Source organism: Callospermophilus lateralis, chromosome 5, assembly GCF_048772815.1.
Source record: "Callospermophilus lateralis isolate mCalLat2 chromosome 5, mCalLat2.hap1, whole genome shotgun sequence".
Lineage (NCBI taxonomy): Eukaryota > Metazoa > Chordata > Mammalia > Rodentia > Sciuridae > Callospermophilus > Callospermophilus lateralis.
This window is the reverse complement of record NC_135309.1, coordinates 142530020-142555823: the sequence shown is the minus strand read 5'-3', so window position 1 is coordinate 142555823 and position 25804 is coordinate 142530020. Positions and strand designations below refer to the sequence as shown.

At 39.2% G+C, this 25804-nt stretch overlaps 1 protein-coding gene across 4 annotated transcripts in view; it reads left to right on the top strand.

Annotated features, from left to right (window-relative positions):
• Positions 1-25804, top strand: part of Drosha (drosha ribonuclease III) — a 117512-nt gene that overhangs the window by 15098 nt on the left and 76610 nt on the right. For all 4 annotated transcript variants that reach the window (XM_076857325.1, XM_076857326.1, XM_076857323.1 and 1 more), the window contains 8 exons: positions 1102-1212; positions 1436-1667; positions 3031-3172; positions 5218-5372; positions 8721-8801; positions 17369-17455; positions 20012-20098; positions 25607-25678. In XM_076857325.1, the coding sequence (XP_076713440.1) occupies positions 1102-1212; positions 1436-1667; positions 3031-3172; positions 5218-5372; positions 8721-8801; positions 17369-17455; positions 20012-20098; positions 25607-25678 (967 nt within the window). The remainder of the gene's footprint in view (positions 1-1101; positions 1213-1435; positions 1668-3030; positions 3173-5217; positions 5373-8720; positions 8802-17368; positions 17456-20011; positions 20099-25606; positions 25679-25804) is intronic.

The following is a 25804-nucleotide window of genomic DNA, read 5'->3' as shown; positions in this document are numbered from 1 at the left end:
AGAACACAAGTGTGTTCATGGTAGCATTATTTACAGTGGGGGAAAATCACTATCATTAGATTTTTAAAATTACAGCATATACAAACAAAAGCATAATATGTACCTATTGAAATGGTTCAGCTATAGATATTGAAATAGATATATTCCTATTTTGCTGTTAAATAAGAAGGGCAGGCTCTAGAATTCTTTTGTTGTTAAAATGTGTTTGTGTGTTTGTGTGTGTGTGTGTATATATATATATAGTATTTTCATATATGTGTTTTTAAATATTTGTGAAATATAATGGTTATCTCTGGTGTCATGGATGATTTTTGTTTTAATATGTATTTATGCTTTATTCTTTTTGTACAGTGGACACAAATTTTCTTTTGACAATAACATTATTTTCTGGTAACAAAACTAATGATGCATATTGAAATACATGTATTTGGAAGTTATATATAAATAAGTAACGAATGTGTGTGTTCTTTCTACTTCCGCCACGTGTACACACACAAACATAGAGGCACCCACACACTTTCTCTGTGATTAAAATTAGAAGTTTGTGGTAGAAATTGATGAAAATAGTTAATTTGTGGCTTTAATCCAAATATAAACTTTGTTGAGTAGTAGTAACTTTGTTAGTGGAGCTCAAGAGGCTGCCAGTCTATTTAATGAAGTGGTTACTCTAACTTGCTGGCTTCTCAAAGTCTGTATGTTCTGCCTGAATTTCTTGGACTTAAATGAAAATCTGCCCTGTAGGTTTTTCCCTCCAAGAAGTACGTCTATAGGGTGAATCCTTGTGGGTTTCAAGCCTAGGAATTCAAGGAGCCAGAGTTGCTTTTTTCACTATTCTTATTAACTGAGTTAATATTAGTATTCATAGGACCCAGAATTAGCCAGAGTTTTGGTTCTCTAAGTAGTAATATCCAAATTAGAGTTGTAGAGAGGTGATTAGGGATGTTAGAACTGGTTCACTCTTGTGTTATAATCCTTGGGCTGAATTTAGGGCCAGCTGGAGACAGTGTTTTAGTGAAGTCTTGAAGAAACTAGTGTTCTTATTGCTGAAGTTGTGCATATAGGAAAGTTTCCAAATATTTCCCAAATATCTTTCTTTCCTAGGAGTTATGGTTTACCAGCTGTTCCTGAACCTGCCGGGTGCACACCAGAATTACCTGGGGAGATTATTAAAAATACAGATTCTTGGGCCCCACCCTCGGAGATTGTGAATCAGTAAGTAGATCTGGGGTAAGGTCTGGGAATTTGTGTTTTTAAACAAGGAAACTGCAGGTGATTCTGATGCTACTAGATGGGTGTTTGGGAATCCCTGGTTTTTAATGAAAAGTAAATTTGGTGGCTTGGCATGGCATATTTATTTAGGTGAAACATGCAACAAATAATTTATATCATAGAAGAGCATTTTTAAAAATTATAAAATTGTTTTCCCATTATGAAGCCGATCCCCAAGCAGGGAGAGGAAGAGAGCTCGTTGGGAGGAAGAAAAAGACAGATGGAGTGACAGCCAGAGCTCTGGCAAAGAGAAGAACTACACATCTATCAAGGAAAAAGAGCCTGAGGAGACACTGCCTGACAAAAATGAGGAGGAGGAAGAAGAACTCCTTAAGCCAGTGTGGATTCGATGTACCCATTCAGAAAACTACTACTCCAGCGACCCCATGGATCAAGTGGTAGGTCTAAAGCAGGAGAGAAGCTGTAGACCAGGGTTTCTTCATCTCAGCACTGTTGGCATTTTGGGCCAGATAATTTTTTATGGGTGCTGCCCTGTGTACTGTAGGATGCTTATTTTTTAGCATCTCTGGGCTCTACCTATTAGATGGAGTAGCACCCCTTCCCCAGTTGTTACAACCCAACCAAAAGTGTCTTCACATATTGCTATCTATCTTCTGGGAGGAAATCACCCCCAACTGAGAATCACTACTCTAGACAAAAGCTGTTTTAAAAAGCCAAAGGAGAAGAGTAAGTTAAATATGTATTCCTGCATTTTTTATGACACCGATAGTCTCAATACTGGTAGTCTCACCTGTGACTAGTTTAGGCAGTTTGTGGTGTATGTTATATGAGTATGTGTTGTTCTCCCTAAACAGAAAAAAGGGAGAATGTGAGCTCTTTTTTTGAAGTATATCTTCAATCAAAGGATCACCAGCCATTAAGTCTCTTATACATCTTGCCTAATTTGGGAAGGGGAACCAAGGTCATCTTTACTGCCTGTAGAGAGGACTGTTGGTACATGTGCTATTGGCAATGGATCATGCCTTTGTAGCAGGCACTGTCATTGCTACCGTGGACCACATGACTTCTTCCACACACTCACTGCTCTCCTTTTTCTCTCTTCTATCTTAATTTTACTTCATTTTATTTCCCATCACTCTTTCCTCTATTCCTCTCTTCCCACAGAGATTATGCCTTCATTCCATTAATGTGGGCATATTTGCCACAGGGTATACATATTATAGTGTTCATTAATTAAATGAATGAATTGATTAAAGGAATGACTGACTAAGATTTAGGGCTTAAAAATTGGAAGATGTTGACTTAGTGCATAGAATTTGTTAAGAGAAGGTTATGTTTGGATTTAAAAAAAATACAGATGCTCCTTGATTTAGGGTGGAGTTATGACCCAGTGAACCATCATGAGTTGAAAATATCTTAAGTACAAATGCATTTAACATCTAACCTGCCAAACACAATAATGTTTGGCATTATCCTATGTTAAATGTGCTCAGAACAATTATGTTAGCCTGCATTTGTGTAAAATCATATAACACAAATCCTGTTTCACAAATAAGTGTTGAATAGCTCCCATAATTTATTGAATACCTGTACTCAAAAAACACTGGCAGCATAGTGCTCAGCGGAGTGTGGGGTGATTCCTCTAGCAGTGGTGTGACTGACTGGGACTGGTGGCTTGCTGCCACTCTCCAGTATCTCAAGGGAGTGTTGTAAAAACTCTGTTTACTTATGAGGTCTTTTGTATGTTTGATATGGTCTTTGTAGATACATTTCTTTTTATTGATCCTTTATTTTGAAAAGGGAGATTCTACGGTAGTTGGGACAAGTAGGCTCCGTGACTTATATGACAAATTCGAGGAAGAGTTGGGGAGCAGGCAAGAAAAGGCCAAGGCTGCTAGGCCTCCATGGGAGCCTCCGAAGACGAAGCTAGATGAAGATTTAGGTGAGTGGAAGAGTAATCAGACCAAGACTGTGCTCTTATTACTGCTCAATCCTGGCCATTTGGGAAATGTCCTTCAGAGTCCAAATTGAAATTTCCTGTTTTTTATTTTCAGCAGAATATATAGCAGGGGGACCTTCTTCTTTTTGATCTTATTTTCCTATAATTATATTCAGTAGAATATGTAAAAGATAATATCTGCAAGGCTTGCTAACAAGTGTAACAAGACGAGGATAGCACCTGTTCTAGTAGCTCTGACTCAGAAGTTTTTGACGTAGAGCTATGCAGTCTTAGAATCAGAGGGACTATAGTCCAGGGTTTCTCCAAGTGAAGAAGCTATATCCCATTCCTCTAAAGAGGGGCAGGCAGTGTGTCCTTGCCCTTTCTGTTGCCAGGTGCTCCTGATGTGATGAAGAAACAGCTGTGGCCCACCCTGTTCAAGGGCTTTTCTGCTTACAGTCAGTTTCTATAACCTTTTCACATGATGGTCTAGTTTTTCCAGTGTTCTGAGATTCCAAGTGGGTGTTGATATTTTTTATTTTTTTTGCAGGGTGGGTGGTACCCAGGATTGAACTCAGGGACACTTGGCTACTGAGCCATATTCCCAGCCCTATTTTGTATTTTATTTAGAGATGGAGTCTCACTGAGTTGCTTAGTGCCTCACTGTTGCTGAGGCTGGCTTTGAACTCGTGATCCTCCTGCTTAGCCTCCTGACCAATGAGATTACAGGTGTGTGCCACTGTGTCTGGATGGTGTTGAGATTTTTGAGGATAGAAATGCTTTTACTACTCTATATCCTTGGCTCCTAATAGGATGCCATGCATAGATGAGGCATTTGGTTTGCTCTTCCTCCGTATTGTTCTCTCTGGCTTCTCTGTCCACCTTTGTTATGTCTCACATGCTGAAAGGTAGTACCCATAGTGATAAAAGCACTGAGTTGGAAGCCAGATGCCCTGTGTTGGAATCCCTGATCCATCACTTACTTCATAGGTGACCTTGGACAAATATTTAATCTCTCTGTGCCTTTGTTTTCCCATCTATAAAACGGGCACAACCATAGCATCTACCTGTTGGTACAACTGTTATTATGCTGCTACTACATTAGTTTCTAACACAATTAATCTAACTTTTGGGTCTTTTAAAAAAATTATGGTGGAATACGTGTAACATAAAATTTACCATCTTAATAATTTTAAATGTCTAGTTCAGTAGTAGAAGAAATGTACGTGTTTGGCCACTGATTTCCAGTAAAAGTTTGTACCCATTAAGCAATAATTCTCCCCAAAGTCCCTCACCTTGGGCCCTGGCAACCACCACTACTTTCTGTCTCTATGAATTTCACTACTTCAGGTACCTTATATAAGAGGAATCATGCAGTATTAGTGTTTTTGTGACTGGGCTATTACATTTAGCATATTGTTTGTTTTTGTCCAGTCACTTGCAAGGAGTAAAATCTTTTATCTACTACTGAGAGAAAAAAACTGCAAAATCTTCAATGTTTTTTTTTTTAATGTTGCATTTACTGCCTTCATTCTGGCATTTGAAACACTTCCAGTCCCAATATTTTTCTGTGGAGCCATTGCTGTTGCCAGATTCCCCACTCTTCTTACCTGTGTGCTTTGCCTGCAGCTCTCCCCCTCCATTCCTTTCCCCTTCCTTTCTCTTCCAACTCCTCCTCTCCCTTCTCAGTGCCTGGGTTACATGTGCCTTTTCCATGAAGTCCTCTCTGACTTTTTGGATCACAGTGACTTTTCCCTTTTCTGAATCATTACAGTATTTGTAAGTGTAAAATCACAAACTACTATGTTATTTCACTTTATCTAGCGTTGTTCATTAGTTCTTCTTTTCTCTGTAAAATTTTTATTTTCTTTGCTTCCCCAACTAGATTATATTGCCTCAATTACATTACTGCCTTAGGCTTAGCAGAGTTTTTGGTACACAATAGACCCTCAAGTATTTGCTGGAAGATAAACAACTGACCTTACATTGAGAGTTTCAGGTGATTTGAAAGTCCACACACATTTGTTAATTTCTTTAATTTCTACTAGAGAGCTCCAGTGAATCTGAATGTGAGTCTGACGAGGATAGCACCTGTTCTAGTAGCTCCGACTCAGAAGTTTTTGACGTCATTGCAGAAATCAAACGCAAAAAAGCTCACCCTGACCGACTTCATGATGAACTTTGGTACAATGACCCAGGCCAGGTGCGTGCGTTTTTATGCCCTTGCTATGAAGGTTGCAAACCCACATATCACATTTATGGCTCTGGGCTCAGAAGATGCATGTTGGCTGGTATTGAAATAGAATTTTACTCTCAGGGTTTATTTCTTTTCTGCTTCAGAGTTCAGCTCCAAAACATAAGCACCAGAGCAGCTGTTCTTGAATCATAGTTGACGATGTTTGTAAATTCTGTGTTGGGGAGCAGGGTAATGGTGCTGCCTCATTAAACTTGGAGTAAAAGGTAGGAGACAAATGGTAGGATGAGAAAGAAAACTTTTACATCTTTTTGAAAGCATTTCACCTAGAAGGTATTTTTCTGTAAAATAGTAAACAAAATAGCAGTATGAAACTTCGTGTTTGTTAATTAGTGATAGTCACAAGTCCTGGTAGGTTCTCTTCCTTGTTACATGTTCAAGCTAATGATGTAACGGCTGGACTATTTTTATTTTTAATTACTATTTTATTTTGAAATAATATATAATAGCATCTTTATAAAAGATTTGTGCCTTTCAAATAGACAGTACATACAAAAATAGGAACTTGCATGCATGTGAAATTATTAAGCATATTAAAACATCTACGTTTTATAAAATAATTTGAAATTTATATTTTGTAAATAAATTCACACCAGCCTCTACTAATTAGAATGCTATTCACCTGGTTCTTGTTATATGATAGCTATTGGGAAAAAAACCTTTTTTGATATAATTATATGTTTAGGATGACCAGCAAAAATGTATTTTATGGTGCCTTGGAATTGAACAGAAGTGTTTGCAGAGTTACTGACTCATTTTAAAATTTGTTTTTATATATTGATCATGTATATAGCTTTCTTTTTTATTGAGTTGTGATTCACATGTTATAATTTACACACCAGTTTACAATTTTTTTTTTTTTTTTTTTGATACCAGGGATTGAAACCAGGGAGCTTTAGCCACTGGGGCATATCCCCAGCCCATTTTATTTTTTATTTTGAGACAGGGTTGTTGCACAGGGCCTCGCTGGCTTTGAACATGCTATCCTCCTGCCTCAGCCTGAGCTGAGCTGCTGGGATCATAGGTGTGCACCACCACGTCCAGCAATTCATTGTTTTTTATTGTATTCACAAGGTTGTACAACCATCACTATAATGCAATTTCAGAACATTTTTGTCTTCACCTCAAAAAAATCTTTCCCCATATGTTTTCTTTTTTTTAGATTGGCTGTTGTTCTGTCAAGAAGCACCCATTGTTACTTGTGTGGATTCTTATTCCCTTTGGAGATTTGCCAGGGCTTCTATATCATCCCTCTGTTCTGTTTATTGAATTTGGTTTTGTGTCCTCTGAACAGTTGCACTTTGTAAATGCTGATCTGTTTAGGAGCCCCGACCTATAAAAGGCAAGAATGTAGGATGTCTGCTTCCCTGGAAGTCATGAACATCAAGCAGTTTCCACATTTTTCATCACAAGTTATAACTGGCATTAGGAGTGTGTTGTGATTTTTGATGGAATCTTATTATATCTCTTATTTGCCAGCTGTTACTTTAGATGTCTTAAGAATATATATTTTGGATAGTAATGTTATTTCTATGCTATACCACCTGGAACTTTAGATTTCCTGAAAGACTAAGGAAAGCTTCTTACTTTAATATTTCTTTTCATAGTCTTATTGATATATTTTAATTTATATTTTAATTGGTCACAATGAATTACAAATCCCTAGAACTTTTTTTTTCCCCCATTATATCCAATGTAGTTTTAATGCTTTTCCCCCCTTCATTGTTTTGTTGGTGCACATTCTGATGGGATTTGTTGTTACATATTCAATACATAACCTACACATAATATAACTATAAATTTGGCCAATATCACTCCCCAGAATTTGTCCCCTCCTTCCCACCTTGGTCCTTTTCCTTTATTAATCTCCCTTTGATTTTCATGCAAATCCCTAGGACTTTAAAGAAATATGTGTAGGTATATAGTTTTCCCTTGTTAGCCAAGGGGGGATTAGTTCCAGGGGCCCCACAGATAACAAATTGCACTGATGCTGGAGTTACTTATATAAAATAGCATAGTATTTCTATATAACCTACACACATCATCTGATATAACTTTTAAGTCATCTGTATGTTACTTATATTACCTCATGCAATGTAAATGCTGTGTAAATTGTCAACTGTATTAGTTAGGGAATGACAAGAAAAGAAAGTCAGAACATGTTCAGTATATGTGTACTGGATAAACTTGTGAAACCAGCTTTTAAGACCCTTTAGATTTTGATTTCAGTTTTCCTTTGTTCTTTTTGCCCACATGAATAATCCATTCCATTTTTGGGGGTCTCACATCTTGGAGCATAACGTGGGATTTCTGCCTTCTCTTTTTCTTTTATGCATGCTGGTGCCTTGTGTGGGTTAGTATCTTCTTGTCGTGTCTTGTCTAATCCTCCACTTTTCATCTCTGAAGCCTTTCTGACCAGCCATGGCAACCCCAGTGGTACAGCTATTCAAACTGATTTCCTCTTTTAAATTACTAAATACAGGGCTGGGGATGTGGCTTAGTGATAGAGTGCTTATATCGCACGCATGAAATCCTGGCTTCAGTCTCCAGCACCACAAAGAATGAATAAATAAATAATAAAAAAATAAATAAATTATTAAGTACCTCATTTGCTCTCCATTCTAGAATAAATATTCCTTGAGTACATGGACTCTGTGCTATTTATCCCTCTTTGCTTAGCACTCATCTTTCTATCTAAGGAGGATCAAAATTGTTCACTTATTGAATTATGGGTGTGGAGTTCAAACCAGTAAAATGAATTCAGGAGAAAGTAGATGCATTTGAACCTGACTAGTGTTGAGAGTTTTTCTAGTTTCAGTAGACATTTTCTTCTTTCTGCTTCAGAGGTACCTTAAATTTCTCTTTTTTAAAATGGTTAATCTGCAGGTCACCTTCAAAGCATTCTATGAGTTTCTCCAGAATATAAAATATACTTTTTTGTGTGTGTGTGTGTGAAAGTCAGTTTTCCTGAAATAAGTTAAAAAAAAAAAAAAAAAAAAAAAGTCCTAAAAAGAGGTAGGTGATGACGGGGGCAAACAGAGTGCTGAAACTGATATTTCCTGCTTGGCTGCACAAATAACTTGGGAATCCAGTGTTGTCATACAGTTTCTCTTTATCAGACAATATAGACAGTTTGCAGCTTTATTGGTTTTGGAACATCCGTTTAATCTCCTAACCGTGACAGCCTCTTCAGAGCCTCAGTACTCATGACATTAAAGCCTGCAGTTTCCAAGGTGTCAACGGGCATGGTGTGGATTGTCCCCTTAATAAAAACGAATTACATTCTGTTTTTGACAGATGAATGATGGACCACTCTGCAAATGCAGTGCAAAAGCGAGACGCACTGGAATTCGGCACAGCATTTATCCTGGAGAAGAGGTAACTGGCTTGGGTTACGATATTTGTAAGTACTGAGGACAGATGCTGTTGCTGTTCTTTTCCCACTAAATGATTTAATGACATCAAAATTATCTTTTCATATTCCCTGGAATTCTCTGTTACTAAAAATTGCTGAGGAAAAGAACTTGGGTTTTGAGGGTAGAGTGCAGCACATGTTATCAAGGAAACTATATAAATTAGGTATGGTGTATTTGATATGTGTCTTATTATTTTATACATTCTAAAATTGTATATATTACAGTAGTTTTCCATGTTTTCATCATAAATAGCTATGAATTGCCTGTGAGAAACATAACTATTCCATTTTGGTTATGTTTCCTTCATTTTTTCTGTTACTTTTTTATTTTTATAAGGTATTTTCATTAATCCCAGGATTATCATAGTGAATATAAATTTTTAGTTTCCACTTAAAACTTATTTGAGGATATAATAATAATAATAATTGAAGTAATGACTATGAGAGTGCCTAATTGAGATAGTTGCCTCAATTCCCTTGTCTTTGGAAGTCTTTGATCATAGCAAGGAAGCGTGGGACAAGGTGGCATCTGTGGCATTAGTGCATTGCCCCAGGTTGGGAGCTCTGAGATATTGATTAGGGACCAACACCTGAAGCAAGGAGGGAGCACGGCCAGGACAGAGCAGAGGGAGAGTTATGCTGATGTGGGCCTGCTTATGCCTGGCTTGTGGGGATTTTCTTGTGTTGGTCTGAGTGGCCTTCTTCTCTCTACTTGCCTTTAGTCCCCAGAGCAGCCTTCTCAGAAGGACACGACTTTGGGAGAGGGGGCTCTGCAGCTGAGTGAGACTGACGCAGATGAGCTGGCCATGAGGAGCTATCGGCTGCCTCTGCAAGCTGCTGGCTTTCCCCACAGCTTGGCAGACTCCATTTATTATTCCTTGATGGAAATGGAGTAGCTGGTGGTGCTAGTTGAGCTCCTGTATGCAGGAAAAACAAAACAGTGCATGTATATTTCTGTCTAGATGGAAGTAGCAGTTTGTCTCCTCAAGGACTGGTGCCATTTGGGAGCTCAATGTGAGTCACTGTAGTTGGCCAGTTGTAGTTGGTAAATGCAGTGGCATTTACCTTAGTTAGCTTAGCCTGGGTAAAAGATGTTTGTGCTGGTGAGCTCTGTTACGGGGGGCCATTTTATGTGCCCATCCTGTCCACTCCAGGGTAGCTGAGGACAGGCACCAGCTACTATAATCTTTTTGTCTTGGTGGTGCTCTGTTACCTGTTTTGAGATGTTTACTCTGATTGACACCCATATTTGATTTGGAAATCATCACTTTCCCTTCTATGTGGTCCTCACAAGTCCCTCATAATGTCTCCACTGCAAGACTGTCATCCCTGACTTTCTAGTCTTTTCCCTTTTGGGTCCTGCACCAGCTGGCAGAGCCACATGCTTTTGTAGGAGTCCATTTCTATTCTAGCTTCAGGCCACTTCTCTTTCCACAGAAGTGCATGACCAAGTATATTGCCTGAAACTGTCCATTGGGGAGATTTTCCCTTGTCTTTGTCTTTCAAAACCATCCCTGAGCGAGGCTATAGTGTAGTCTATTTTTGGTTTGCACTTTCTTACTCTCTGACCTGTTTGCAAGCCAAGGAAAAGCAAGCTTTTTCCTCTGCCTTCATCCCCACGTCCTCCCTTGCCTGAGGGAAGGGTCTGGTATAATAGTGATGGCGCCTTAGGTATCAGGCCTTTTTGCCCTGGTAGCTACTTTGTGCTGTGTTCCTATTATGCTTGACTCTGGAGGTGTCACCTCCATCTTATGATGGATTATTGCCTGTGCCACTCAACTTAATTGCCTGATGGGACTGAAGGAATCCAGCTTATGATGAGCATGTCGGCCACATGTCAACCTGGTGTCCCTGGACCAGGCTTTCTACTTCTACCAGGGCCCGTAAGCACCCTAGGAGTTTTTTCAAAGCACATAGTTCGTCATTACAGATAGGATGGCCTTGCTCCTGAACACCATAGACCAGCATTGTGATTTTCCCAGTGTGGCCTACCACTGTCTCCTCTTGGCATCTTTTCCCATCAACATGGTAGGATCTTATGAATTGTTTGGTTGCAGTGAACAGGACTGATTGTACTTTGGTCTGGAACTACTTAGGCCTTCCTCACTTGGGCTGTGCTCAGTGCTGGCAGCCTTTGGTGCCACCTGTAAATGGTCCAAAGCAATCTTCAGAGGATTATGCTTCCTCCTGGACCTGAGAGACCACCAGTGTTTTTTTTTTTTTTTTTTCCTTCATTCCAGGGAGTGGAAGATACACTCATTTTTCTTTTACTTTGGAGGAAATGTCTTGGCACCCCAGACTACTGGACTTCTAAAAATTGTGTGGCTGCAGTAGGCCCCTGAATTATTGTAGGTTTCTCTCTTGTCCTGGGTAGTACATGTGTTTGACCAAGGCCTCTAACCTGATGAGTAGAATGTCACAGTCATACTGGGGCCATGTGATGTTCTGCAGTATGCCCAGATAGTTGGGAACTCTGTGGATGTTATGAACAGGGTGGGAGAGTTGACAGAGCACTAGGGCTAAACTGTTAATGTTGTCTGTGAAACATTCTGAACCCCGTTTATGACTGGGATGGAAAAGAACACATTCACCAAGTTGGTTGCCTTGTATTTTGTTCCTGAGTTCATATTAGCCTGTTTTCACTGCTGGATATGGTAGCACACACCTGTAATCCCACTGACTTGGAAGCCTGAGGCAGAAGGATCACAAGTTCACGGACAGCCTGGATAACTAGAAGGGGTAGGATGTAGCTCAGTGGTAGAGTGCCCCTGGGTTCCATCCCTCAATACCATAAAAATGAACAAAGAAACAAACAAAACCTGTACTCACTAAGCTACGATACCTAACATGGCAGCTACGTATTCTGCCATCTCGTTTAGGATCCTTCAGTGGTCAGATTGATAAAATAACAGATGTCCTTCACCCCTGTGTCCTTCAAATCCTTAAGGGTGGCACTGATTTCCATTGTCCCCAGAATGCACTATTGTTTTTGGTAGTTGGGTTGGGGATGGTGGTAGTGGTAATTCTAGTGATTTTTGTTTGGTCTTCCCATCATGACTTCTTAACTCCACAGGTCCAGGACCCAATGTAGAGTGGTGCAATCTGTTGAGTTATGTCAGTTCCAAAGATGAATCTGAGGACTAGGAAAATGAACCCTGGGTAGATCTGTGGATTCAGTAGACTCCCTATAAGCCAGACCTCAACCAAGACTCCATTTATTATCTTGGCTTCATATTCTTCAGGGATTATGCAGGTGCTGTGTCCAGTGCTCCTTGAACCCTCTTGGGTAGTCCCTTTCTCCAGTGTACAGTTCCTTGGGTAAACAGCCACAGGCCCCTTTGAGAAAAGGCATTGTTGTCATCACCATTTCTACTCGTTATAGTGTTTGAAAATCCGTCCTCCTGAAATCTGGCCACCTCCTCTGGCAAGGAATTTCAGTCCAAAAAATATGTCAGTTCTAGAAGTAGCCAAAGGATAGTGTGACTATTTAATGGAGTGACCTGCCCTCGCCTCTTGGTTATCCACAATTGATTCCTTTTGTTAGTACCAACTAAGTAGTACTCTTGTTGATTGCTCATTTATTTTGTACCCAAGAACATCATGCTCTGTTAACTATTTCCCCTACTTTATGGTTCAGACCCCCTTGGCTGCCACTTTGACTTTACTGATCACAATGATAATTATGTGACATGACTTCTAGCAATTTGGCCCCATCACCTGGCCTTCCTTGTTTTAGGAGTCTGTTGTCCCCATTGTTGTTAATAAGCTCTGCCCTCTGATCCCTTGTCCTACAATCAGCCCTGGCCTGTAGACAAGGCCACCACCTATCTTAGTGATGCAAAGCCCTTTTCACCCCACATTGCTCTTGATGTGTGTTCTGGGGATTGTTTGGCATAGTTTCTAGCTGAAGATAGTGTATCCACTCCAACGTGCCTACTTCCTTGAATTTCTTCCTCTTCCATTTACCATGGACAGTTCTGGAATTTCAGCATTACTCAGGTGAGCCATGCTTTTTTCTGCTTTTGGGGGGGCATCTTAGTAGGGAGTTCCCAGCATCTCCTGGTATCTTGAATCTGAGTATTCCAAAGTCAGTGAACTATTTCCTCATCACTTTTATTTTCTGGCACCTTAGTGAAGCACTCTCAGTACCTGGTCTTCTGTAGACGCCTCGGGCTGCTGGCATGTGCTGGTTATTTCTTGTAGCTCCTTTGGGATATAAATTCTTTCTTCCCAGCACCTCTCCAGCTGGGTTATGCTGTGAAATAACTCTGATTATAGGTATGTTGGCCAGGAAGCAGATTGGTTGGAAACTAGTTGTGTGTATGTGTGTGTGTGTGTGTATGTGCACATGCACGTACACACACACACACACACACACTGCTGCCTTGTAGGATCTTCCATTGTCTTTATCACAGGTGAGAGACTGCTCTTAACAGGGAGGGGTGTGCCATTTCTGCAGAAGTAGAAGGTTTAGAGGAATCTGAGGAGTTAAAATCTAAATGTCCTCATCCCAGGTTTCTAGGGCCTTGACCTTGGCATAACAGACCTACCTTGGTGGCTGTCCATTGTTCTTCAAATGTGGCTGCTTTTACAGGTGAGCCCTGGGCTTAGTCCTGGCTTTCTCTTGTCTCTCATTACAGGTGATCAGGGTTCTTGAGTGCCTCTGAGAAGCCCTCTGGCTTCTCTTCTGCCTTCCAATTGCATTTTCTCCTCTGCTATTACATTTCTGAAGAGTAGTGGTTCTACAAGTGAGGTCTTCCAAGTAATATAAGCTTAAGAAATGCAGATTCTTAGCTTGACTCAGCTGCAGAGTCAAAAACTGGCTGTGGGAGTAAGTAATCAGAGATTTAGCAAGACTTCAGATGATTTCTGGGCAGACTAAGGATCGAGGAGCATGGCATAATGTCTGTAGTGCTTAGCGATTGCCATGTACTCTGCAAGGATAATAGCCCTTATCCTTCTAGCTACATCTATAATCATAAGCACCTGATACACTGTTGCCCCTGCTTCCACTGGTTCAGCTTCCTGGTTCAGTCTCTGAAAGTTTTAATGAGCCTGCGACCTGGTGTGTGAGGGGTTATGTGCTCCACCCACTGCAGTGATGGGGTCCTCTTTGTTAGTTGGTCCTATCTGCTAGTCAACTCCGAAATGTCATCTTAGTTTTTAAGTTCCTGCTTTCTTGGATCACTCCTGGTACCAACTACAACATATTGGGGTCTCTAGAAGCAGATGCTAAGATGTTTTGGAATGCAGGATGTCTGTAGGAATAATGAACCCTATGAAAGGAAGAGGGTGTAAGGATTGGACAGAAGGATTAGCTGAACTATGAGTAAGGCCCAACAAAACCCCAGTCAACCTGGGGGTAATCTGTGGAGTGAATATTGCCCAGTAGAACTGGGCTAAAATGGCGGAGCTCTTATACCTCTTCCAAGCTCAGTACCTGATGCTGGGGGACAAGACTCTGCACTGGGGAGAGATCCAGAAGGACCCAACAGCTGGAAACTGTCTGTGTTCACACTTTGCACAGCTGAGCAGTGAGTTCTTCCCTGAAAAGGCTGGGTGACACATCCCTATCTAACACAGCATACCCATTGATTCCAGTGTTGCTTTTTTCCCCCTTCCATTTCAGTTTTCCTTTTTCCATGTTAAGTGCCATGCATGTTTTATTTCTCCACCTCTTATAATTTTTTTATTTTTGCCTTGCAATTTATTCCTTTCACTGTTCTTATTTCCTATTAAAACTCACTGCTCTGATTTCTGAGCATTTTAGAAATTTTTCTGCTTTTTACAATTTATTTGTAAGTTTAGCCAAAGGTGATTTTGTGTTGTTTAACAAGTAAAAAGAAGATGATGTTAGGATTTTATATCTAGAAAGATCCTTAAGTCCTGTGGTCTGCATACCTGTCTAGTATATAATAATAGACATTGTGGCTATAAGGGGAACAATATCACTCAGGTGTTTCACCAGGTTGGTACTGCATGTCAGAAGTATGATATAGCTTGGTCTGTGGCTTCCTAATCTTGACCCAGGGATTTCCAGGAGACAGGTCCCCCTCAGCACAGATGCAGCTTTCATAAAGCTTAGAACGATCGCTTAAATGAGTAGCCTAAACTTCCTTAAGTTGAAGGAACCACTTGGTAACTGATCCAGGATGAATATAGGTACAAGAAAGGGTAGAGACCCTGCTGATCAGTTGGTCATTTGTCTCCCTGACTGTCTGGCTTGCTCTCACTATCCATCTTGTAGGAGTATTACCAGAATAAGCTGCCTGAATATTAGATGCTGCTTAAGTTTTGTCTTTGATATGATTTCAACTGAAGGGGAGAAGTAACTTGGGGAAGATGGTTAACAGGATCACCTGGGAGTCCTGAATATGATTTTTTGGAGATGAGGATGATATTCTTGTAAGCAAGTGAGTCATGATATCCCGATTCATGGGAGGATCAACAGAGTAAATGGGAACCAGCTTTGATCAAGAAATTGAGTAAAATCCCAGCTCCTCAGGAGGCTGAGGCAGCAAGATTGCAAGGTCAAGGCTAGCCTGGACAACATAGTCTTTAGAAGAAAAAAATAAAAGAAAGAGAGATTGGTAAATTGAATGAAGCCCTGTGGAATGCTCCATAGTGGGTCTAATTTTTTTAATTTTGTTTTTTGACCTGTTGCTGCCATCTCCATGCACTTTGTGACTCTGTTGTGGAAATTGCCACCAGGAAAGATCTGCCAAAATTATTCTTAAGACCACTCTGGTTTTTGGAGGAAGGGTGGTCTGGATGCCAGGGGGGCATCTCTGGCTTGAAGAGCTGACCAGTGGGTGATGTGTCTCCAGCCCCTACTGTGCAAGATGAGCTGCTGGCTCTGAAGGTCTTGCCATCATGATGCATATCAAGAAGTCTAAGGAAAAGCTGATCTGCAGAGAGTTCCTCAGTTGTTGTCTGCCAGCAGAATTAGAAGAACATCTCCTGTTGGATCCCGGAACTAATGCCTCTAGCATAGTCCTTAGAATCACCAAAACATCACTGCAAACTCCATGTCGCCTTTCCTGTCCCTCTTTGGACTCCTGCTGGGATAGCCTGTCTTCTCATGGGGTATTACCCACCCACTATGATGTCTATGAGGCATTGCTGGCCCACTAGCAGCACACCCAAGTTGTCCAGGCTTACCTTAGACTTTCATCACTTCATCTGGCCAGCCAAGAAGCTTGTGAGCTAGGGAGTGATGGTAACAAGTGTGCTGGACTACCATTGGCTGCACCACAGACAGTACCAGTCACCATTAGGCACACAGTTTTGAAAACAGCTGCCACCTCCACATCTGGCATGGATGAGGAAGAAAACACCCAGACACCACAGTCCGCAAAGAGGCCTGCCCCTTGTGAATACATGTTCAAAGCCTGCTCAAAGACTGATGCAGGCACCCAGGGCGAAAGGCACTGCCTGGCTGTACTGTATGTACCTGACAGGATGTGGTCTGCAACTCATGGAAATACAGCAGCTTGGCCACTCTCTCCAAAGATTGTAATACCCATTACTGCAAAACTCTGTTAAACTTATGAAGCATGACCAGATGTGGCATAACTGGTGAGCAGACTTGTGCTGTTTCTGTACAGACTTGTGCTGTTTCTGCTGTAATGGCTGTGGCCTGGCAAGTGGCACACCCCAGCATGAACCCCCTTATGTTAGGGGATGAATATGACTGACATAAAGGTGAAGAAAGAAGAGCTACTAAAGCATTTAGGCAAGGCTCCAGTGGGTTTATGAAGCCTTCATCCCCATAGCACAGGGATACCTGTGAGAGAGCCCTGAACAGGCCACTGTGAGCAAGTGCTTTACAGTTGGCCAAACATCTTTTCTGGTGGTGCAGCCTCTGAATTTAATCAAGCTCCTCAGGTCCTTACCACCTGGGAAACATCAAGACACACCATCCAATAAAGTTTCAAAGCAATAGCAGCCTGTCCTGCAGTGTACCACTCTCCCAGGCCTTTGTAGGCTCATGGCCCATGGGACGAGACCCAGTCCAGCTATTTGCACTATGGGTAAAGTGACATCTATTGGCACTTATGTCAAAGATGGCTCCCAAATTGCCTCATCTCCAGCAAGCCTCATGAGTTCCTCCAGACCCTCCTTGACGCTGACTTGACCTACTCTCCCACCTATCTGGACAGAAGAGCACCAGATCTTTGCCAGTGGTAGGCACCCCCAGGTGTGCTGGGGTCTAGCCATTTTGCCTTAGGTGTCTCCATAGGCAATAATTGCCTGTTTACTGAACTCATATTTTGGTGGCTCAGAAGCCCATAGTTTGTGGCTTTATTGGACATTGGATCTCCGATCACTAGTCCATGGTAAAAGGGTTGAAAACTGATTGGCCTGCTCATTTTATTCATCTCATTAGCATTAAATTGAATTCTGTTCTTTCTGAGAGGGAATGCACATAAAACATCTTTTGACAGTGTGAGTCTGAAAATATAGTTCATTTTTAAGAAAGAATGTTTTCTGACTTACTTGTAAGCTCTATTTTTGTTCTTTTTCTTAGGCCATCAAACCCTGCCGCCCCATGACCAACAATGCTGGCAGACTTTTCCACTATCGGATCACAGTCTCCCCTCCTACAAACTTTTTAGTAAGTTCCTAATAAAATCAAATTGTATATAATTTAGTATGTAAATAGATTAAAATGTGAGTATACTGAGTTACTGATTCAGTTCTTAAATGTTCTTTCTTTTAAAAATATTTTTATATTGATAAAATTGACCTTTATCATAATGGAAGTTTATTTCAGCTACTCACCACTGTACTACTGTATACTTCTTCATTTGTATTATTGATGCTACATAATAACCAAATTCATAATGGCCAGTGAATTATGGAGCTATTAGTTGAAGCAGTGGTGTGGGAAGAATGAAAACATTTCCATATCTTTTAACTATAGCTTATTTATTGTCTTGTGATCCAAACAAGAAAATCTATTGTATATTTATGACAATAATAATGGCACCTAATATTTTTGAACATGTACTATGTTCTTGGTACCATTCTAAGTGTTTAGCGTGTATTCACTTAATTCTCACAATATACCTGTTCAAGTATATGTCCATTATGCACGTGGGGCATGGATTTTATAGGTGAGGTTAAATAATTTGCTTGAGATTTCTCAGGTATCAAGTGGCAGGTGGTTATTTGAATCTAGGAATTGAGCTCCAGTGCTGGTACTTATATACTATTCTGTTATACTGCAGTGCTTCATAGAATGAAATTTATTTATTCTCATCAAGAGATTTCTATTTCAGAATTGGAATATTCAAAATTATATATTTTAATAATTTCATTGATAGTCATACATCATAAAATTCACCCATTTAAAGTATATGATTCATGATTTTTAATAAAAATCATCTTCACAATCTTAACTTGAGAACATTTTCCTCATCCTAAAAGAAACCTTGTGCCCATTAGTAGTCATTTCTTTCTTATCCTCAGCCTTAGGTGGAGGGGATATTTTCTGTGCCTGTGGAGTTGCCTGTGTTAATATTTTTTATGTAAACATGTGGTCTTTTGTGTCTGACTTTTTTCATGTAGCATAATTAATTATTTTCAACAAAATGCCCATGTTGCAGGATGTGCCAGTACTACATTCCCTTTTTTTTGTGTGTGGTGTTGGGAATCAAACCCAGGGCCTCATGCATACGAGGCAAGCACTCTGTCACTGAGCTATGCCCAAGCCCCCTATTTAATTCCTTTTTATGGCCAAATGATATTCCCTTACATTATGTATGTGTGTGTTTATAAAATAGATACACCATATTTGTCCATTCATCAGTTGATGGACATTCAAGTCATCTCCACTATTTGCTATTATGGATGTAAACATTTGTGTACAAGTGTTTGTATGAGTTTTGAATTCCTCTGGGTGTAGACCTACGACTGAAATTTCTGGTTCATATGATAACTCTATGTTTAATATTCTGAGGAACTGCCAAACTGTTGAGTTACTCAAATAGAATGCAACAGTAATATTGGTAAAACGAATAATGTGTATTTGGATATTCTTTGATTGATCCTTCTTAAGTTCTTAATATATATATATGATTTTAAACAAATGATACTTATAGACTACCTTATAACACATTCTTATGTGTCTATTATGTTACCAACCTTGATAATTTGCTCCATATTTAACATTTAAGATTAAATATATGCTGAGCATGGTGGCATATGCCTGTAACCTCTGCAGCTTAGGAGGCTGAGGCAGGAAGATTGCAAGTTCAAAGATAGTCTTAGTAACTTAGGCTCTAAGCAACTTAGCAAGACCCTGTCTCTACATAAAATATAAAAAGGGCTGGGGATATGTTGAGCATTCCTGGGTTCAATCCCTGGTATGAAAAAAGAAGAAGAAGAAGAATGTCATAAGGAAGAAAGTCTCATGGTTAGATTAATATTTGTATCATCTAATTCAGTTTTTGGGTAATTAAGGTCTTTGAAATTGTATGGGAATTGATATATTGCATGTTTGGTGGGTTGGCCTCTCCTTGTAGAAGCTGGGATGGAGCTATGAACTTTGGCACCCTGAAGGCTTTAAGAGCCTTTTAGGCAGCTCTAGCCTTTACATATTGATGCCGAGTCTCTTTTTGATTTTTATGTTTGAGTGAGCTGTGTAATTATCTTGTTCCATATTAGAACTTCTATTAGTTCAGAAATATAGTTCAGTAAGAGTAGTGTTGTGGGATTAAATGAAACTAGTTCCTAGAAAACTATGTAACCCTTATTTTTTTTCTTTCTTTTTCTAAAAAATTTTTTTAGTTATAGATGGACACAATATCTTTATTTTATTTTTATGTGGTGTTGAGGATCGAACCCAGTGCCTCAAGCATGCTAGGCAAGCACTTTACCACTGAGTCACAACCCTAGCCCCTCTTTTTTCCTTTATGACACTGATAATTGGCATTATTGTCTCAGGACATAAATACTGTACTTAATACCTGAAGCCCCTGAAGCCAGAGAAATCCACCACCCAGAGAATTCCATTTAAAATTAACTTTTGTATAAAGTTTGGAAAAATGATAGGCATGCACAAAGTTATGTTCATTTTTGCTCTTGGTTACTCTGTATCCTGATGGATATCTGCACATGCAAATTGTGGTTTGTTTAAACTGTGTTTTGTGTTTCTGTTTTCTTTTAGACTGACAGGCCAACTGTTATAGAATATGATGATCATGAGTATATCTTTGAAGGATTTTCTATGTTTGCGCATGCCCCTCTGACCAATGTAAGTATGTGCTGTTCTACTCCCTTTCTCTTTTCTCCACCTCCTTCCTTTTTCCTTGTCTTTCCTTCATATATATATATATATATATATATTTTTTTTTTTTTTTTTTTCAAAAGTCAGAGCAGATTTCCCTTCTTCTGACTCCTAAGTAACATTTACTGTGCATCCTGCTGCATGAGCTGCAGGAAATCTGCAGCAGAGTGTCAGGTAGAAGTGTGACATCTGTGCTAATGAGTCACACATTGGGTCCACATTAAATGGTGTAGGTAAACATGTGTCATTTTGAGAAAATAACATTTTGAGAGTGTGAAAGATTGAAAAAGGAAGATAAACTGTGGAATAATGTGTTAAAACTATTTTGGGTTGGTTGTCCTTCAACAGAAAGTTGGAAAGTTTTGAGGAGAAACTATTATGTCTCTGGGTGAAGGAAAGAGAAACAGCTTGTTAGCTGGAGCCTGATTAACTTCATACAGTTTTTTGCTTTCAAACCTCAGGAATATATCTTTTGTAAGAGTCTTGGTCTGACATAAGTCTTTAGGATATTTACACAGCTATTATGAATATTTTGCTGGTAATCAGTTCAACTATGAGTATCTGTGAGTCCAGAATCTCTATTTCAAAGCTGTCAATCTTCCAGTTGGGTGTAGAGTAAATCAGGAGGCAGCTGTGCAGGAGAGGAGGCACAGCCGTGTGCTTTCCCTAGCTCTGGCTCTGGTAGAACTTACTGGATTATAATTATGGTGTGGCTACATCAAAATGAGTGCTCTTTAATCCTTTCTGGCTTGGTTTCATGAAATGATATCTATGGTTAGAAAGTTATTTTAGTACTGTTTATTTAAGACATGGAATTCTTTTCCATTGAAGGCTAAGACCCAAATCTTGGCCTTACCTTGGCTTCTTTTTCACTTCATAAGTAGATGTAATTCCAAGTAGTGATTTAAAACAAATTGTTTTCCTAATGAGATTTCTCTTTTATTCTGTAGTATATTTTATCCTAGAGAATTTTCTTTGATAATGTTTATACTCTAAATGTAAAATGTAAAAGCATGTGATGTTCCACATTACATTTACCTCCCGGTGGACCATCTGTTCACCAATATAGAAAAGGGACCATTCTTACACAGCCTTTATGGTACTGGGCATTTTTTGAATTTTAGTGATTCCCACTTTGTGTGTCTGTACTAGGCACTCAAACCTTTGTTATACTAAAGCCTGCAACCTTAGAGATATAAAGGGTTTTGGAAGTCATTAAGCCCACCTGACCCCTCATGAAATGCCTTTTCATGTAATGCCACCAGAGCTTGCAAATGCAAATAATTTAGTTAGCATGAAAATAATCTATCTGGCTGGGGTCATAGCTCAGGGGTAGAGTGCTTGCCTAGCAAGTGCAAGGCCCTGGGTTTGGTCCTCAGCACAACATAAAAATAAATAAATAAAATAAAGGTATTGTGTCCAACTACAACTAAAAAAACAAAATAAATATTTTTTTTAAAAAGAAAATAATCTATCATCTTTATTTTCTTAATTCTTTAGAGATGATATAGAGCTCATTTTGACTTTTAGGGTCACCTTGAAGAAGAAAAGCAGTGTGGCTTCAGAGAGACCAGGGTTTAAATGTTAGTGAATTCCACCTACTAGCCGAGTGATTTGATACTGCAGTCTTTATAAGCCTTTGTTTTCTCATCTGGAAGATAGGGGCAATAGTTATAGCAGTCTCTTCAGATTTTGTGAAAAATAAAGCGAGATGACACTTAGAAAGTGTTCACCAGGGTGTTTGATACATAATAAATATTGGCACCTCTTGTTTTAGAAAAGATGTCAGACAGCTGGGTTTGAATCTTGTAATTCTTTTATTTTGACCTTGATCGAGTGATTCTTTGAGCTTTATTAATGTGGCTATGCTTGGGATTTTAGTTAGAATCCAACATACTGTATTAAAAATAGACTTTGTTTTTTAGGTCTGTTTTAGGTTCACATCAAAAACATAACTTTTTAAAAGTCTCCCAGCACAAGGTTTGACACTTAATTAATGCTAAATTAATTGTTGCTATTGTTATAAAATAAAAGATAAAACCTCAACATATATTATATATGAATGTCTTAAAACTTGAGAACTGTGTAGTGAGGCGCCCCATCATTTATGCTGGAGATGATAAAATAAGTTGAATTTTAAACTGAGTGTTCTGTAGTCTATAGGAATTAGAGCCATTAAAGGCCTTTTGGATTTGAAATAGTCTCCGAAGAAAAATAATTTTTAAATCATTTTACTGATCTGATTCATTTTCGTATAGAGAAAGCACATCAGCAAGAAGGGCATGCCTTTAATAGTAACTATAGAGTCTCCACCAAAGCTGGTTCTGACAAGTTCTCTTAAGGTCTCCAAGCCTTGATGGCTAAGCATATAGTTTCTGGGAAAATTTTATCCTTTTATGTAATACATTTACCATTACTTAGAATACCTGATGGCATTAAGGGCTTTAACAATAAGTATCATTATATAATATAATACATAAGTTTTTATAACTTTACTTACTGTATAGAAGATTCTTCCATTTGCAGAAGAACAGGAAAACTTCTTGATCATTTCCCTCCCACCTTAGTTGGTTTTCCATTTCTAGTGACCTCACTGACCCCTAGATTTGGTCATTTATTGTATGGAAGTAGTAGTGTTAGAATGTAGGGGTTTAGGGAGGATGTTTTCTTCCCAGGATGAGTTAGGAGTTAGTATCATTCAACATATGATATTCTTCACTTTTAAGTTCAAGTCCTATTTTAAGAAGTGCTAGTAGGAATGTATGTGATTGGAGGGCATAGGTTGGGAGCTGTTTTGGTGATCTTGCCAGTAACAGTTTCTCCGATGACCAATGTGTAGTAAAATGACCAGCTGTCTTGGGAGATTAGGGTAGATAAGGAGATGCCACTTCTCCAAGTTTGTGCGTCTCAGGAGGGCTTTGGTGGTATGGATAGAAGCTCAAAAGAAAATCAAATGTGTAAAAGAAAGAGTTTTTTAAACAAAATCTTCAGAAGTGATTTGAGGTGAAATTCCATGAGGAGAGGACTATGTTTGCACATGTTATCTGCTGAGTGCTTTTGCACATGATAGGAAGGAGTGAAGTTGGCACTTTTTTGCTCTGTCTTTTGTGTAGGAGTGCTTGCTCTTTTCTCTGCAGCTGACTCTCTTGCTTAGCAATTCCACCCACAGTTCTTTCTTCCATGCATACTCTGACCCCCAGGGACTTTGTGCTTCCAGCTGTGGTGGGTAGCTCTGTTCCTTATATGAGTTTCAGATGGCCTATTGGATGCCCTTGTGATGTTCCTTAGGTCCCTCAGCATTCCTGAAAGGGAACTCTTCATCCTCCCTGCACACTGAGTTTGATGTGCTCAGGAGACATTTTCTTGAATATCTGCTTTTGTATTAATGCTATTGTGACCTACCTGTTCGCTCTTAAGTCAAAAATCTAGAAGTTGACCTCTGTTCTTTCTTCTCTCTCACTCCCATGTTATTGTGTGGATCAGTAACATCTTCTAATATGTTTAAAAATGTTCCCCTCCTTTTCAGTATTTTTTTCATTTAGCTCTGGCCTGTTGCTTTGGACTTCAGTCTGGTCCTCTGGTCTTTGTTCCCTCTGAGCCATTTCCACAGTTTCCATAGTGGCCCATATGAAATGTAAAGTATGATGGTCTTTTACTTGACTGTACCTGAAAGTACTTGAGTGATTTCTTGTGCCACATAGCCACAAGCCTTAGCTTTAATATGATTTGTGGGCAACATAATGAAGTTAATCTTTTTTCAAGAATCACCTGACTTTTCTTTGTGCACTTTATTCTCAAATGACGAAGTGACTTCTTCCATCAGGTTCCTTTTTTCTGTCTTGCTAGAAGCTAAATTGTTGTGCTGCCTCAACTTTATTTTTCTGGATGGCCCAGGAATTTCCTCCTTATCTTTGAAAACATAACCTTATTGGTTCTCTTGTATTTTTTTTTCTTTTGCTTGCTTTTTATAATTGCAGCTGTAAGTTACATTTTTATCATATTATATTGTATTTGTTCATGTGTCTTTCTTTCTCTTTTGGATTCTTACCTTTTAGGGCAGGAACTGTGGCCTGCCTTAAATTATAATTCTAAGCCTGGCATAGTTGTTTACAAACAATAGTTACGTATTGTTTGTGAACAACTACGTTAAATCATGTAAAAATTTGTAATTCTGAAATATTTTTATACAATTGGAGGAATAAAGCAGAACTTAAAAAATAATAGTGGCCTTAGCATGTTGCTTTGATTAGTTGAGGATTCAGTATCACCAGGAGGTTGAAAATGAATCTCTTATTCAAGTTAATTATGAATTTCACAAAATCACTATCTAAAAAGAAAAAGAACACCTAAGAAGTAAAACTTGATTTCTGAGATTTCCAGTAGGTGGCGATATAAGGCTATTTTTCTTACCATCTGTTTTGCTGGTAAATTAAAATTTGTTTCTTTTTGATTGCTATGGTTTATATAAGCGGTTCCATAGTCTTATGCATAGATTGAGTAGTCAGAAAAACCCACTTAACACCTCTCTAGGGCCTCTGGGTCTAGTATTTTCCCCAGCTAGCTAGCTAAGCCACTGCATTAACCTCTTTTCCTCCTTTTGTCATTCTTTTCATTCATTCAAAAATATCTTTACAGAAAGCTGTTGTGTCTGGGTGCTAGGCTGGTGTCTGTTGGTACATTGGTAGAATAAGACAAATGGATTTATTTCATGCTGAGCCTTCCTTTATTTTCGCATATACACTGAATATTAGAACAAGTAATAAGAGGTGTGTACTCTAACAGCTGCAGTATAGTGCAAGAAGTCCTAATTTACCAGTATCTGGTATCTTAGGCAGGATATCCATGACTCTCTGCCTTAGTTTCCTCTATTGTACGATTGGAATAATAATCAGACCTATCTGGGGATGCGCAGATGGTTATATGAGTCCATATTACAAAACATAAGAATGGTGCCTGGCCCAATAAATTCTAGCCATTGTTATTTTTAGTCTATATTTGCTGTTTTTGCTCAAGAGCCAGATAGGCAGCATGAATTGTATGCTCTTCAATGAGCTATGAATCCTTAACTAATAAGGCATCAGTTGGCCATACCTAATCTCATGAAGAACTGAAGATTCTGAAAGGTCTTTTAAAAACCTGAGGGGTCAAAGTTTATGATTGTGGTTTTATTAATTCTTTAGAGGTGATATGTTTGGTTTTAATGGGTTCTTGTCAATTTGTGCTACTGTTGATGCTGCTCATACTATTAATTAAACACCGACATCATGCAGGTTTCCTACAGATGCTTGGCCAGCTGGGTTCTTGACATTAAAATCCAGTAGTTGTGGACAAACTTCATGTGCAGTGTTAGTAGCGAAAATGAGGGTGAAACCTTCTTATTTGTTTGATGGCCTCTGGGTCAGGTAGCAGACACATTCTGTGCCATATTATCCTGCCGGGAAGTATTGGGGAACTGAATCTCTCTTCTCATTGCAGATTCCACTGTGTAAAGTAATTAGATTCAACATAGACTATACGATTCATTTCATTGAAGAGATGATGCCTGAGGTAAGTGAAAAGCTTGTTTAACAGTTTGTTGTAGTTCTTTTGTTTATTCCACACTTAAAAAAAAAAAAATTGACCTTGTTCAGCTCTGGCTTTTTGCCAGAGGAGGTCCTTAAAATACCATGATCA